The sequence below is a fragment of the Trichomycterus rosablanca genome, chromosome 17, assembly GCF_030014385.1.
Source record: "Trichomycterus rosablanca isolate fTriRos1 chromosome 17, fTriRos1.hap1, whole genome shotgun sequence".
Classification (NCBI taxonomy): Eukaryota; Metazoa; Chordata; class Actinopteri; order Siluriformes; family Trichomycteridae; genus Trichomycterus; species Trichomycterus rosablanca.
Genome location: NC_086004.1, coordinates 13,008,073 through 13,020,702, shown reverse-complemented (window position 1 = coordinate 13,020,702; position 12,630 = coordinate 13,008,073). Strand labels below are relative to the sequence as shown.

General features: G+C 41.6%; 1 protein-coding gene across 3 annotated transcripts in view; it reads left to right on the top strand.

Annotated features, from left to right (window-relative positions):
* nr5a2 (nuclear receptor subfamily 5, group A, member 2) overlaps positions 1–12,630 on the top strand; it is a 79,880-nt gene that overhangs the window by 36,012 nt on the left and 31,238 nt on the right. For 2 of the 3 annotated variants that reach the window (XM_063012389.1, XM_063012391.1), the window contains exons 5-7: positions 2,739–2,858; positions 5,987–6,007; positions 12,440–12,587. In XM_063012389.1, the coding sequence (XP_062868459.1) occupies positions 2,739–2,858; positions 5,987–6,007; positions 12,440–12,587 (289 nt within the window). The remainder of the gene's footprint in view (positions 1–2,738; positions 2,859–5,986; positions 6,008–12,439; positions 12,588–12,630) is intronic. The other variant, XM_063012390.1, reaches the window with a different exon arrangement.

Below are 12,630 nucleotides of genomic sequence, written 5' to 3'. Positions count from 1 at the left end.
CACCTACAGGAGTTTTTATGACATCCCATGGGCAATAATATGGAGTTGCCCTCATTTTGCAGCTATAACAGTTTCCTCTCTTCTATGAAGGGTTGCTACAAGATTTTGGAGTGTTTTGGGGATTTTTTTCCCCATTCATTCAGAAGTTCGGGGCTCTGTGCGGTCCAGTTCTCAATTCTTTTATCCACTGGGCTCCACCAGTGACCAAAAGGAGGTTCTGTTCCTTGCATGGAGAATAAAAGTGCAGACTGAGAATTGCTGCCTCAAATTAACCTATTTTTACCCTGGTCTTTCACAAAACTATGTCCACTGCCATCTTAACAATGTTTTATTCTGTAAAAAGTGGTAGTATTTACGGATCTTTAAGTGTTTAATAAAAATAATACAATTCACTGTGTTGCGTAGTACTTCTGCTGAAATAGTTTCAGTATTTTGGTAGCTATTATACAAATGGCTTAGCTTTTGAAAAGCGTATCTTAACAGCTGCTTTCCGCCCTTGTTATGTCTGCAGCGCTAAAACAACGTTTTAGAGTCAAAACACAGAGACGGAGGCACTGATGTTGTAGGCGCCTCTCAAGGCAATAAGATAAATGATACAGATTAATTGCCGCCTCTGCGCCGAACCTACTCCTTTCGCCCGATAAGTATGCACATTCTTCTCTTGTGCCACGATATGTCTCATTTTTACTTTCACACGGGTCCGTATGGACACAGGTGAGTATCAGAAGCTCAGCTATTTTTCCGTTGACACTATTGATAAGGCAGTGTTTGCACGGATCGGGACGAAAAAGAGCCAAACGTCCGGTGCTTGTCCAGCACTTAGCTGGCTCCTGGTTACACTGTGTAATCATTTATGCCATGAGCCATGAGAGCCAAGCAGCAGTGTCAATGGTGCCATTGTTCCCAGGACTCGGCTTCCTGGTGAAGCGCATCATAACGCGTTCCCACAGTCCCGAAATCGAGAGAACGTCACCACAGAACAGAATCACGAATGATAAACGTAGCAGCTTATATGGTAATGCTGCTGCTCAAACAGATTAATTAGCAACAGGGAAGCAGAGGTGGTGGACCAGGTGGGAAAAGGGGCAGTTTACACGGGGTTATTGATGGAGCCTGGTTAGAATGAAAGAAAGTAATGATTCGAGATCTGTACTGGGGTAAAAAGGGAGTGTGTTGTGTATGTAGGGTTTTAATAACAATGTTGTACTCAAGACGTTCTCAGCTGAAATCAGGACAAGACTTTTAATGGTCATAAGGGCAGCACGGTGGCTCGGTGGATAGCACTGTCGCCTTATAGCAAGAACGTCCTTGGTTGGATTCCCCGGGTTCTTTCAGTTTGGAGTTTGCATGTTCTCCTCCAGGACCTGCAGTTTCCTCCCACAGTCCAAAGAAGTGCAAGTGAGGTGAATTGGAGATACAAAATTGTCCATGACAATTTGAGTTTGACATTAATAACTTGAACTGATGAATCTTGTATAACCAATAATTACCTGTCCTGTCATGAATGTAACCAAAGTGTGTAAAGCATGACGTTAAAATCCTAGTTAATTAATTAATGAATTAATTAATGGTCAATACCTTGACAATTCCAAGACGTATAAGGAGTATGAAACCGAGATTGAGATCAAGTTGGTTACACCTGCTCTTGTAAAGCATAGCTACACACCACTAAACATCTACAGGGGTTCAGCCATAACATTAAAACCACCTCCTTGTTTCTACACACACTGTCCATTTTATCAGCTCCACCTACCATATAGAAGCACTTTGTAGTTCTACAATTACTGACTGTAGTCCATCTGTTTCTCTACATACTTTTTTAGCCTGCTTTCACCCTGTTCTTTAATGGTCAGGACCACCACAGAGCAGGTATTATTTAGGTGGTGGATCATTCTCAGCACTGCAGTGACACTGACATGGTGGTGGTGTGTTAGTGTGTGTTGTGCTGGTATGAGTGGATCAGACACAGCAATGCTGCTTTAGTTTTTTAATACTGTGTCCACTCACTGTCCACTCTATTAGACCTACCTAGTTGTTCCACCTTGTAGATGTAAAGTCAGAGACGATCGCTCATCTATTGCTGCTGTTTGAGTTGGTCATCTTCTATACCCTCAGTGGTCATAGGACGCTGCCCACGGGGTGCTGTTGGCTGTATATTTTTGGTTGGGGGACTAGTCTCAGTCCAGCATGGACATTGAGGTATTTAAAAACCTCAGCAGCATTGCTGTGTCTTATCCACTCGTACCAGCACAACACACACTAACACATCACCACCATGTCAGTGTCACTGCAGTGCTGAGAATGATCCACCACCCAAATAATACCAACCCTGTAGTGGTCCTGGGAGAGTCCTGACCATTGAAGAACAGCATGAAAGCGGGCTAACACAGCATGCAGAGAAATAGATGTGTTTTGTAGAACTACAAAGTGCTTCTATATGGTAAGAGGAGCTGATGAAATGGACAGTAAGTGTAGAAACAAGGAGGTGGTTTTAATGTTATGGTTGATCAGTGTGGCTCTTTTGAGGGTGTTTAAAGGGATACATGAATGTTGTAGATAAAATGATGCCTACATCCAACTGTTGCTACATTAAAAGGCCAAAAGTATGTGGATGCTTCTTCTACATATTGATTTAGGTGTTATAGTGTTTGAATAGTGCTCGATTTGGAGTGGAAGTAGGCAAAATACTTCATAAACCTTACAAAACTACATGAACTCTCTGTTTCTTGAATTCTCAGGTTGACGACCAAATGAAACTTCTTCAGAACTGCTGGAGCGACCTCCTCATCCTTGACCACATTTTCCGGCAGGTGATGCATGCCAAAGAGGGCTCCATCCTGCTGGTTACGGGGCAACAGGTGAGTCTGGGCTTGATTTCTTCTAGCTCAAAATACACAGTCCACCTCCCCGTAGAGCTCATCAGGCATCTCGTCAGTGCGGATCAACACCTTTAAAGTCCTATCGACTGGCCAGCTCTTTGCAGTCACTACTCCATTAAAAATAGATTACACTTATACGTTAATGTGATCGGAATAATCAATTGCACATTTCTTATCAAGTTGGCAGAGAACGAATATATGAAAAGGCTGGTTAAGCATGCGTGATCCATCGCTGTCTATGAAAAAAAGAGGAGGGAAGAAGCTATGATTTACCTTGCCGCTCTCTGAGGAACAGTAGCGGCGGGATGCCTCAGGCCTGGCTCAATTTCCCAATGCAGGGGGACTTTTTATTCCTTTTAGAGTTCACACACGTACTCATGCATAGTCACAATCAAAATGTTCAAAGTGCTCGTTAGAAATCTGTTCACAGCAGAGCCAGTTTGTGACTCCAGTTAATTATTGTTTTTTACTTTTTTTTAACAAAATGTTTGAAAATAGACTTATTAATTATACAGTATACTCAACTACTGCACAATACCACACAGCCACCAGACATACAGCTATATTTTAGTATTGATAACTGCACTTTGTTTCATGCACAGAAAATCTATCATTTTGCAAGTTCAATTTAAAAGTAAATACTTTGGTTCAAGTCTGACATCAGAAGATACAACAAGTGACAACAACTGACACAACTAAGCACACTGGGGTTTTGACTTCAAGTTCTAACATAACTGATAACCATACAATTCAATTCAGTGTGTTTGTTTCATGTGTCATTTTTCAATCTAGATCATTCATTCATTCATTTTCTTATCCACTTATCCAATTAGGGTCACGGGGGAGGGGGGGGATGTGGGTGCTGGAGCCTATCCCAGCTTTTCAATGGGCGCAAGGCACACAGTAACACCCTGGACGGGACGCCAGTCCATCGCAGGGCAGACACACATACACACACACATACACCTTCACTTATGGGGAAATTCAGTGGGTGTGTTCGAAAAGCTAGCTCTCTCTCTACATAGGCAGCATTTTACGTCATCCTGTGCGCGCTCCCGAGAAGGAGGCTGTTCGAAATCCTAGATGCCTTAATATCCTCACTACTGAGGCATCTTAATATTTCAATCTTATTTTGACTCAAGAACGAGTGAGCATCCGACGCTGCCTTAGTGATCAAGGCAATCCCAGAATTCATTGCGGATCGGGTGCTCTTCTCTCACAGAAAAATAAACATGGCTGACGGTGCGGACAAACGAATGGAGTTATTTTCAAACGTAAATAAAATATTACTGATTTTTATCTTGTATAAACTTGTACCGAGTGTTTTTATTTGCAAGTTCGGGCTTGTCAGGAAATGTAACCGTTATCGGTACATGAAGGGAGGCTATATTGACATGTTAGTGTGCTGTGCTACCTCAATCCATTGGTTTTAATGGCAAGATGCTAAATGCTAAACCCGATGTTATTGCTGTCTAAGTAGTGTGTTCGAATAACCTGACTTATAAGTCATTGACTTATTAGAATCCTCTCTACTGAGGCAGCTGCCTATGTAGACAGTAAGACAGCAAGGCAGCTCCCTAGGTTTTCGAACACACCCAGTTTCTCCAATTAACCTGACTGCATGTTTTTGGACTGTGGGAGGTAACCGGAGCTTTCGGAGGAAACCCACGCAGACACGGGGAGAACATGCGAACTCCACACAGAAAGGACCCGGATCGAACCCAGGACCTTCTTGCTGTGAGGAGACAGTGCTACCCACTTAGCCACCGTGCCGCCCTCAATCTAGATTACCAATCTACAAATTTAACCTAAATTCACTCATTCAGGTCAGGGTCACTGTGGGTCTGATTTTCGCAGAAATCGGCAGCAATACATATCAGACAGGTCACCAAGCAATTCCCCCAGAGATCATGCCTGTATGTAGGGGCCCGACCGGTTAATAGCACCTCTGGGGATCCATTCCCCCCAGAGATCATGCCTGTACGTAGAGGCCCGGCCGGCCAATAGCAACAGATCGGGATCAGGATAGATCAGGATCCCAGCAGCAGTAAGTTAGTGTAATTTAGCACAGTGACACCCAACTGGCTAAATAATAATAATATAATAATAATTATGAGCAGCACAGTGGGTAGTACTATCACCTCACAGCAAGAAGGTCCTGGGTTTGATTCCCAGGTGCAGCCATCTGGGTCCTTTCTGTGTGGAGTTTGCATGTTCTCCCTGTGTCCCTTCCTCTGGGTGCTCTGATTTCCTTCTACAGTCCAATGACATGCAGTCAGGCTAATTGGAGACACAAAATTGTGTGTGTGTGTGTGTGTATAATTATTTAAACATACTGTAATATATATATATTTATTGGGTATCCATTCCTCTCAGAGATCATGTCTGTATGTAGAGGTCCGTACCATACAGTATATACAGTACCAGTCAAAAGTTTGGACACACTTTCTCATTCCTGTGGTTTTTCTTTTTTTTTTTTTTTTTTTTTCAACATTGTAGATTAATACTGAAGACATCCAAACTATGAAGGAACACATATGGAATTATGTAGTAAACAAAAAACCAGAATATGTTTTATATTTTATATACTTTAAAGTAGCCATGTTTTGCTTTGATGACAGCATTGCACACCTTTTTGGCATTTTCTCAATCAGCTTCATGAGGTAGCCACCTGGAATGGTTTTCAATTAATGTTTGTGCTTTGTCTAGAGTTAATTTCTGGAATTTCTTGCTTTTTTAATGTGTTTGAGACCATCAGTTGTGCTGTGCAGAGGTAGAGTTGGTAAAATATAAAACATATTCTGGTTTGTTTAACATTTTTTTGTTCACTACATAATTCCATATGTGTTCCTTCATAGTCTGGATGTCTTCAGTATTAATCTACAATGTAGAAAATAAAAATAATCAAGAAAAACCACTGAAGAGAAGGTGTGTCCAAACTTTTGACTGGTACTGTATATATACAGTATATATAATTGATGTAATGTTTGAATCATTTGAATGAAGATAACCCATTGAACACCACTATTATAAAGCCTGAATCCGGTCTCTCATTAGCTATTTAATTTGTTGTTTCTGGTCACTAATCTCTCTGTGTTTGATGGCAGGGACTGACTGAGAGTGACGCGGTAGGCAAGGGAGCAACCGTATCGTTTGCATATTTTGGCTAATGAACAGCTGGTGTTAAAACAGCCAGTGGGGAGAAAAACAGGAAAGATGAACGTTGTTCATTATGTCCTATTATTCCACAGCGGACCAACAGTGACAGCCAGGTCATTTAGTCACACACACACACACACACACAAATACAATGAATGAATTGCTGCATTTTCTCATTTACAGGCATACACCGATTAGGCATAACATTATGACCACCTTCCTAATATTGTGCTGGTCCCCCTTTTGCTGCCAAAACAGCCCTGACCCATCGAGCATGACCATCATTAACTTCTTCAGCAATTTAAGCTACAGTAGCTCGTCTGTTGGATCGGACCACACGGGCCAGCCTTCGCTCCCCACGTGCATCAATGAGCCTTGGGCATCCATGATCCTGTCGACGGTTTACCACTGTTCCTTCCTTGGACCATTTTTGATAGATACTGACCACTGCAGACCGGGAGCACCCCACAAGAGCTGCAGTTTTGGAGATGCGCTGACCCAGTCGTCTAGCCATCACAATTTGGCCCTTGTCACACTCGCTTAAATACTTACGGGGGATAAAATGTTCGCTTGCCGCCTAATATATCCCACCCACTAACAGGTGCTGTGAAGAAGAGATAATCAGTGTTATTCTTCACTTCTACACTTCTCCTGTCACTGGTCATAATGTTATGCCTGGTCGGTGTATGTTTGCTTATCATGTAATTTAGTATGTTGGAGATTCGAAGCAATTTCATCAACCGCTTTATTCTAGTCAGGGTCACGGCAGGTCAGATTCCACCAGGAACACTAGGTGCAACACAGGAATACCCTGGACAGGGCACCAGTCTGTCTCAGGATGCCAGCCATCCCCTCCGCTCAGACATAGTCAATCATGTCTCTGTAGATGCCCGGTCGGACGATAGCACCAGGTTCATATCCCAGTGGTGTAGGGCTAATGTCCCAGCCGGCACTAAATACCAGACGATGGACTAAGTCACCCAGATCACATTTTTTTTAAGACATTAATTTTATGAAATTAACTGAAGCTCTTGACCCTGTGTATCATTTTATGCATTGTGCTTGTGATTTTCATAAAGGTGGTCTAGCAGAATAGACCACTGTGCAACCAAGTAGGGACAGTGGTAGCCTAGTGGTTAGAGCTTTGGACTATCAACTAGAAGATTGGCGGTTCAAATCCAGGCTCTGCTATGCAGCCACTGTTGGGTCCTTGAGCAAGGCCCTTAACCCTGTCTGCTCCAGGGGCGCCGTACGATGGCTGACCCTGCGCTCTGACCCCAGCTTCCAAACAAGTTGTGAAATGCAAAGAAAGAATTTCATTGTACTGTACACCTGTATATGTACAGTCAAAAGTATTCACCCCCTTGACTTTTTACCTCTTTTGTTAAATTACAGCCTGTAATTTAAATGTTTATTTAATCTGAATTTTATGTAATAGATCTGCACAAAGTAATTTAAGTTGGTGAGGTGAAATGAGAAAAATATATACAGTATATGTATATAAAAATTTTAAATAATAAACTGGAAAATGGCGTGTGCGTATGTATTCACCCCCTTTGCTATGAAGCCCCTAAAAAGTTCTGGTGCAACCAATTACCTTCAGAAGTTACATAATTAGTGAAATAAAGTTCACCTGTGTGCAATCTATGTGTCACATGATCTGTCAGTATCTATACAGCTTTTCTAAAAGGACCCAGAGGCTGCAATACCACTATGCAAGAGGCACCACTAACCAAACAAAACCATGAAGACCAAGGAGCTCTCCACACAAGTCATATATAAAAAAATTTCCAAATCTTTGATGATCCCCCGAAGCACAATCAAATCCATCATCATCAAATGGAAAGAACATGGTACCACAACAAATCTGCCAAGAGGGGGCCGTCCACCACAACTCACAGACCGGGCAAGGAGGGCAATAATCAGGGAGGCAATACAGAGACCACAGGTAACCCTGAAGGAGCTGCAGAGTTCCACAGCAGAGACTGGAGTATCTGTCCATAGGACCACAATAAGCCGTACACTCCACAGAGCTGGGCTTTATGGAAGGGTGGCCAGAAAAAAGCCATTACTTAAAGATAAAAATAGGAAAGAACGTTTTGAGTTTGCCAAAAAGCATGTGAAAGACTCCCCAAATGTATGGAGAAAGGTGCTCTGGTCAGATGAGACTAAAATTGAACTTTTTGGCCACCAAGGAAAATGCTATGTCTGGCGCAAACCCAACACATCTCATCACCCCAAGAACACCATTCCCACAGTGAAACATGGTGGTGGCAGCATCATGCTGTGGGGATGTTTCTCAGCAGCAGGGACTGGGAAACTGGTCAGAATTGAGGGAAAGATGGATGGTGCTAAATACAGGGATATTCTTGAGCAAAATCTGTTTCAGTCTGCCAGTGATTTGAGACTGGGACGGAGGTTTACCTTTCAGCAGGACAATGACCCTAAGCATACTGCAAAAGCAACACTCGAGTGGTTTAAGGTGAAACATTTAAATGTGTTGGAATGGCCTAGTCAAAGCCCAGACCTTAATCCAATTGAGAATCTGTGGTCAGACTTGAAGATTGCTGTTCACCAGCGGAAACCATCCAGCTTGAAAGAGCTGGAGCAGTTTTGCCTTGAGGAATGGGCAAAAATCCCAGTGGCTAGATGTGGCAAACTCATACAGGCTTATCCAAAGCTATAATTGCTGCAAAAGGTGGCTCTACAAAGTACTGACATTAGGGGGGTGAATAGTTATGCACATTGAAATTTTCTGTTATTTTGTCTTATTTGTTGTTTGCTTCACAATAAAAAAAAATTCACATCTTCAAAGGTGTAGGCCTGTTCTGTAAATGAAATGATGCAAACACCCAAACAATCCATTTTAATTTCACGTTGTGAGCCAACAAAACACGAAAAATGCTCAGGGGGGTGAATACTTTTGCAAGGCACTGTATATATGACAAATAAAGTATATCTTCAAGTGCCTCAAATAAAGCTTATTAAAGTTAAAGGTTTTTTTATATATAATTATATAAATAATTAAAATAACTAAAATGATTTATCATTCTAATATATTTATATATTCATTCTTCAATGACTGTCTTGTCAGTAACACTGAGTGTTTGCCAAAAATACACTCTATCACAGAACATCAAAATTCATTCATGCTTACACACACCCAGGGGTAATGTAGAGTAGCCAATTCACCTACCTGCAGGTTTAGGAGGTAGGAAGATACCTGAGTACCCAGGGAAATCACAGACACAGAATGATCATGCTGAACTTCATACAGCATTTATTATTTAAGGTGCAAGGAATTACTACGATATTACTGTGGGGATCAAACCTAGGTCAATGAAGATGTGTGGTACCATGTGTATTTATTCTATTTCATGAGCAAATAATTAAATGTCTTTTTATAATAAGATTATATTTTTTTACTTGATGAAGGCAGAAAATATAAGACTATGCATGGAAGAAAGGGAAGCAGGTGAGAAGTGCAGAAATTGTTGTAAAAATATCGCTCGCCAAATTTACACAATAAATAGATTCCAATCCTTCCGCATTTTTTAATTGCAAATCTCGCTCCAAGGGAGCCCGCCCTGTGCTTAGGAGGTCTGTTGTCTACCTACCTCCAGAAACCCTGGCGCAGTCAATTATGGTAATGAATTGTCAATAAATATAAAAATTTAATATGGCCTGCTTAGAGTGAGTGGCAGCTAAGGACTTGCCTCCAAGACAAATTTGCTGCTACTGCAGATATTAAGTGCACCTGAAAGGGGAGGGCTGGGTCTGCTAGCCCGTGGGACATGCATGCTTGTGCATCTCTACACCCCCACCTTTGTCTAGTTAAAGGAACAAGGGTCCAAGAGTCCACACACGGGGGATGAAGAGAGACGTGCTGCTCCACCCCTGTTTATTTTAATGTTGATTATCATTCCACCCTCACGCCTGTGCACTGTCCCTGCTGTGCTTAGAGCAGCTGAGCTGTGCCAGATACACACACACACACACACACACACACACACAGTACTTTGAGTATATATCTTTTTAAAATAACAATTAAAGCAACAGAGATGGTAAACAGACACACAGGAACTTTTTTTTTAATTCAATAATATAGAATGTATTCAGATGTGGTGCACACTGTATACCTGCAAATTCATTAGCCTGACATTTTATAATGCTTTAAAAAATCTAGACACCCTGTATTATGATGCATGCAGTATTTTCAAACCTAATTCCAAAAAGGTTGGGACTGTAGGTGAAATGCTATTTGTAAACTGTCTTATACAGGTATTTTAATGACCTTATATAATGTGAGACTATGCATTGAAGCAAGGGAAGCAGGTGAGAAGTGCAGAAATCCTCAGACTGGGCTGTAAAAATATTGCCCATCATATATTGCCCTTCCACATTTTTAAAAAATCTAGACACACTATACACTGACCAGGCATAACATTATGACCACTGACAGGTGAAGTGAATAACACTGATTATCTCTTCATCACGGCACCTGTTAGTGGGTGGGATATATTAGGCAGCAAGCGAACATTTTATTCTCAAAGTTGATGTGTTAGGAGCAGGAAAAATGTGCAAGCGTAAGGATTTGAGCGAGTTTGACAAGGGCCAAATTGTGATGGCTAGACGACTGGGTCAGAGCATCTCCAAAACTGCAGCTCTTGTGGGGTGTTCCTGGTGTGCAGTGGTCAGTATCTATCAAGAGTGGTCCAAGCAAGGAACAGTGGTAAACCGGTGACAGGGTCATGGGCGGCCAAGGCTCATTGATGCACATGGGGAGGGAAGGCTGACCCGTGTAGTCCAAATTGCTGAAGAAGTTAATGCTGGTTCTGATAGAAAGGTGTCAGAATACACAGTGCATCACAGTTTGTTGCGTATGGGGCAGCAAAAGGGGGACCAATACAATATTAGGAAGGTGGTCATAATGTTATGCCTAATCAGTGTATATCCTATGATGCATGCATTTCAAACCAAATTCCAAAGAGGTTGGGACTGTAGGTAAAATGCTACTAAGAACAGAAAGAAATGATTTGCAAACTGTCTTTTACAGGTATTTTACTGACCTTATAAACCTTTATAGATTTTTAGAAATATATGGTAATTCCTAATTGGATATCTGCAACACATTTTGGAGTTTGGAGTGATAAAAAACACCTGTTTTGGAACTTTTCACAGATAGAAATAGGCAACATAGTTGACATATCATAAATGTTAATAAAAGCTTCAGTCATTTGGAAAGTTAAAAGCAATAATATGTTAATTTTTATCTGCATTTTTACTGCATCAGCTAATAGCCCAACAAGTATAAGAACAATATTTAATTTTTTGGAACTAAATTGTATTTAGTTTTTCTAGAAAAGGACCATTTTGGTAGTTACAAACACCAAATTTAAAAGGCATGGTCATGGTATCGGGAATGGGGGTTATTAGTGCTAATTGCATGGGTAACTTGCAAAAGCACTACTGCTAATGGGGGTATATACATTTTGTACCAAGTTTCTGGGAAAAGACGTCACTTTGATGGCAGCATATGTATAATACCAATATAAGCCCCAGCATCAATGGTAACTTCACATGTATGCAGATCACCCATGCCTTGGACTCTGATGCACCCCCATGCCATCACAGATGCTGGTTTTTGCACTTCTCATTGGTAACAGTCTGGATGGTCTTTAATTTTTTGGCATGTAAAATCTAATGTCTATTTTTTTCCAAAACAGACTAAAACATGGACTCGTCTGACCACAGAACACGGTTTTTACTGTCTTTTGGTCAGTTTCAGGTAACTTCGGTTGCATTCCTTGATGCAGTGGTGGACCGTGTTAAGTGACAACGATTTTCCCAAGTGAAAAGTATTTCCAAACCCATGTGGCTATGTTCACAGTAGCATGACAGTTTCTCAAGCAGTCCCACCTGAGAACTCAATGGTCATGCACACAGTTTCCGCCCCTGGCCTTTACACCTCAATATTTCCACTGACTCTGAATCTTTTAATGATATTATGAACTGTAAATGGTGAAAGACCTGAATTATTTGCAGTCTTGCAAACCACGATCCATCTGCTTGCAGAGAATAAGTCTTTGAATGATGCTTCTTTTATACTTAATCTTGATTACCTCACCTGTTACCAGTTAAACTGCTAATTGTGGAACCTTCCAGAACAGTGTTACTTGTATAACCTTACTCCTACTTGTTGAGGGTGTTGCAGGAACCACATTCTTTTGTTTGTAGTTCTTTCTTTGTAGATTTAACAGTTAGTTTTTGAAAGTGTCCCAACTTTTCTGAAAACAGGGTTTATACCTTTAATAGGTTGCTTAATCCCTCTTATGGTTTGGTTGTTAAGGTTGTGAGCAGACCATTTATATTCAGTGTGTTGTTGTGCTACCCCCCTACAGGTGGATTACGCCCTAATTGCATCCCAAGCTGGGGCCACACTCAACAACCTCCTGAGTCGCGCACAGGACCTGGTGAGCAAGCTGCGCGCCCTCCAGCTGGACCAGAGGGAGTTCGTCTGCCTCAAGTTCCTGGTGCTGTTCAGCTTAGGTGAGTAGTGAGAGGAAGGGCACAAAGACAGAGGAGGAGGAAT